Source organism: Loa loa (genome assembly GCF_000183805.2).
Source record: "Loa loa unplaced genomic scaffold supercont3.95, whole genome shotgun sequence".
Lineage (NCBI taxonomy): Eukaryota > Metazoa > Nematoda > Chromadorea > Rhabditida > Onchocercidae > Loa > Loa loa.
Genome location: NW_018108275.1, coordinates 85,794 through 89,405, shown reverse-complemented (window position 1 = coordinate 89,405; position 3,612 = coordinate 85,794). Strand labels below are relative to the sequence as shown.

General features: G+C 29.9%; 1 protein-coding gene across 1 annotated transcript in view; it reads right to left on the bottom strand.

Moving 5' to 3' along the window:
• Window positions 1-3,046: 3,046 nt before the first annotated feature.
• The window catches only part of LOAG_02018 (thrombospondin type 1 domain-containing protein), a gene marked incomplete at both ends in the record, with an annotated part of 3,520 nt that continues 2,954 nt past the window's right edge, over window positions 3,047-3,612 (bottom strand). Inside the window, 2 exons of the mRNA XM_020445912.1 lie at window positions 3,047-3,197; window positions 3,382-3,516. Of these exons, the coding sequence (XP_020303684.1) occupies window positions 3,047-3,197; window positions 3,382-3,516 (286 nt within the window). The remainder of the gene's footprint in view (window positions 3,198-3,381; window positions 3,517-3,612) is intronic.

Sequence of the window (3,612 nt, the reverse complement as noted above, 5' to 3'; positions counted from 1 at the left end):
AACATTGATTGCAGAACCTGATATCAAATGTGCAGCAAGTACATGGATTTACCGGTCTATTCGAGATGACAATCTTTGAGAGTATATCTTCCCTCATAAAGCGCCATCAGTTCACAGTTCCCTTCTTTTCATTGTCTTAATAGGTTTCGGAAAAATTATTTCATAATTTAAGAAGTTTGCCGCGACAGCTATCGCTGATTTCCACTTCAAATGCTTTTCTTTGTACACAAGAAACACTCATTATATCCAAATGAGAATTTACTTTTTTTTACATGTTTTTACCCAAAAATGTTTTCACCTCTAATTATATCCAAAAACTTCACTTTTCAGAAATTTACTTTTTTTAACAATTAATTGGTGAGTATGGTATAAGTAATAGTTTACTTTGATAAGCATTATTATCATTGCTTTTGCTTTTAAAATACTAATAGTAACAGCTAATTTTCCTCAAAATTTATAAAAATTGCTAAGAATTAAAACTTTTTGAAAAACTTTTCGTTAGCAAAAAAGTTTCTTCTAATTAATTTGGTACATTAAAAGGGTATTGTTTTCGAGTCTGAGTGTTTTATGTTTTGATTCTGACACTAAGTCATACTTCAGTTCACTTTCAGTTTTTTTTAGTTCAAAATTACATTAGCGAATTTGCTACGTAACAAAAAGAATTTGGTCTTTGTTTCGGCAGATGTTTGATGATATCAAGATAATGGGAAGAAATTATTGAAGTACTTAAAATCAATATTTGATAAATGTTTTTACTACTGATTTCTAATTCTTTACTTACTTACTTGTTTAATTGCTCTTTAACTCATTTCCCATTTTTTTGCTCAATAATTTGTTTCATTATATATCAAGAAGTGAGCTATATAGGTATGCTTCACCTAAATGTTTCATGTGAGAATAGATCACAATTTCCTAAAATGTAATCAACACTATGGAAGACTAATGGAACTGATCTGAAATTAATTTTTTTAGTTAAATATGTCTTAACTCAACTTTGTTGAATACAATTCAATTGCATTCATTTTAGTCATAATTTCAATGTTTGAAAATTGTTGGTGAATTCAATTATCATTTTTACATAAAAGAAAGAAACAAATTGATTGTGAAAAAAATGTTTGAATTAAATTTGCCGAAATGAAAATCAATTGAAATATCCATGCCACTGCTATATATTATCGTTTGTAATGAAACGAAAAACTAATTAGTGAAAATCATTTCTCAACCAAAAAAGTGTTTGAAAAAAGATATTTTTCAGTTATTCCTGAATTTTCAACAGACAGCTACATTCCGTTTTATCAATCTAATTGTCAATGCAACATTTCATCCTAAATTATTATCAGTGTTGGGAAAATTGTACTTTCTTCAAAATCTTTACATTTCATATCTTAATATAACTCAAAACATGAATCATTTCTCAAAATTCGGGAACGGTATCATTCTGGTTTTCATCTTCCTATTATTATATTGATAAGATATTAACAGTGTATCAGTTTGAAGGCAAAGATTGGACCAAATGGATGTAATCATTGCTGCTTTCAGTTGAGCCAAGCATGACATCCATTCAGATTTCCTCTTTTTCCACTTATTGCGCTTTTATCAACTTTCGGTGATATATTTTCGCCAGCCTACAATCTGTAATAATTCGAAAAAATCGACGAAGCAATAAAGTGAAAATTAGCTAATAAATTCTAAGAAATGCAGGAATCTAATGAAAACCAAAAAAAATATTGATCAATTAAGGAATTCTGCACAGAATTTGACCACACTCCGTAACATGGATGTGGGAGAAAATTACCGGTGCTTGTGAATAACCATAATTATTGATTTCAGGTTGAATCAATTAGGATAGAGATATGTAGCAATCATCTGCAAAAAGTTTGACATTGATAAGAAAACGGACTCGAAAATTCTTGATTTTAGTTCTAGCAATCAAATTTGGTTAATAATTAGCAACCTTCCAACGATAAGAATTGACATCTGTTCTATGATAGTATCTACCGGACATCGACACAATAATGATAGGTTCAAAGGTTACGAGATAAAAGAGAGTCAGAATGTGCGTGAATTCTCAAATAATAAATTAATTTAACATTTAGCAGTATGAGACAGTGAAAAATCAAACAGATCACCGTCTCCTTGTTGACCAATGAAAGCAATCCTAAAGAAAAAACATGACTTCCAATAATTAAACTGTCATTTTTGATGAAATTACAGAATTTTATTGCACATCATCTCTCTTTACTCATTATCTTATAATATATTTATTGTCCTGTACCGATATTGCTTTAAAATCAATCAAAAATTCTATACTGTATGATACATTTATTGGATTAAATAAACTTCTCAAAAATTAAATTCAGTCCAACTAGCATTAGAACATTCCTTTTGTCTGAAAAACTGCATGCTTCCTATTCATTATGCTAATAGAATATTAAAACATGAAAAGTTGACTTGGGCATTTCATACTTACCATGAGTATTGGGCTAATTCAGGAATGGAAATGATGAATGTTAACCTAATTTAACAATCTACCGCAACAAATAATCACGGAAACATCATTAAATACTGCATTTTCGCCACTTTCATCTTTTCTTTCTTATATAGCTTTTTACCTTCATTCATCATCTTATTATCATCTTCGATCACTCAGAATTAATTTAATTCCTGAATCTCAAAAATTTATTACAGTTTTACTGCCAAATGTTGTTACAAATTTGAAGTTTGAATTAAATATTCATTAAATAATACAAAATCATCGCATGCGTGGATACATATTCATGAAGATAATATAGATAGAGTTGAAATTTGACGGTATTGAGATGAAAAGAAAAGAAATATTAAGCAATGTGAAGTGCAACCCGAAATTATTTCAGAAATGTTTTGATGATGTCATTTTTTTCAAACCAAAACTATCTTGAAAACTATGGAAGCTTGCTTTCATCTTCCCTTTTAGTTTATGTTTTTAACTTATTGTTTGAAGTCTCAATTTCCAAGCATTTAGATTCCACACTAACTCTATTAAACTGTAACTACTATTCTGCTAATTTTAAACAAACAAAAATGCATCATGCTTCGGAAAATTTATTTCACATCGGCAATTATCGGCTCTGAGTAACTTTTTCCAGATACCATTGCATGACTTTGGTCCGACCAATTTCCAGAATCCAGTTTCCCCGTCATTCAAATCAGATGTGCATCTGTAAAACTAAGTTCTACTTCAATTTTAATGCAGACTTTTGCAGTAATCATAATGTAGTCCTCACCTTAGAAAGTATCCCAGATTTCAGTGAGTGGCCAAATATTTTGCCACTATGAAGAATGAAATACGATAATCGAAATATGAAGTGAGTAGAGAATTGCCAAGAAAAATAAATGACTTACTTGTTAGTATTACCATACAGTTGCGCTTCTGGCTGGCATTCTACACAGATGTTATTGCCGGTATAAAGCTTGATACCGATCTTCTTATCAATGCAGTTTGAATTCACCCAACCCAATTCATAAATTCCACAATAGCTAAATAACCACACAAAATAGGTTAAAGTTCAACAGGCTAATATTTCATTCATTAATTTTGCTCATCCTTCAACAAAAGAAAAAGATCAACGTGGT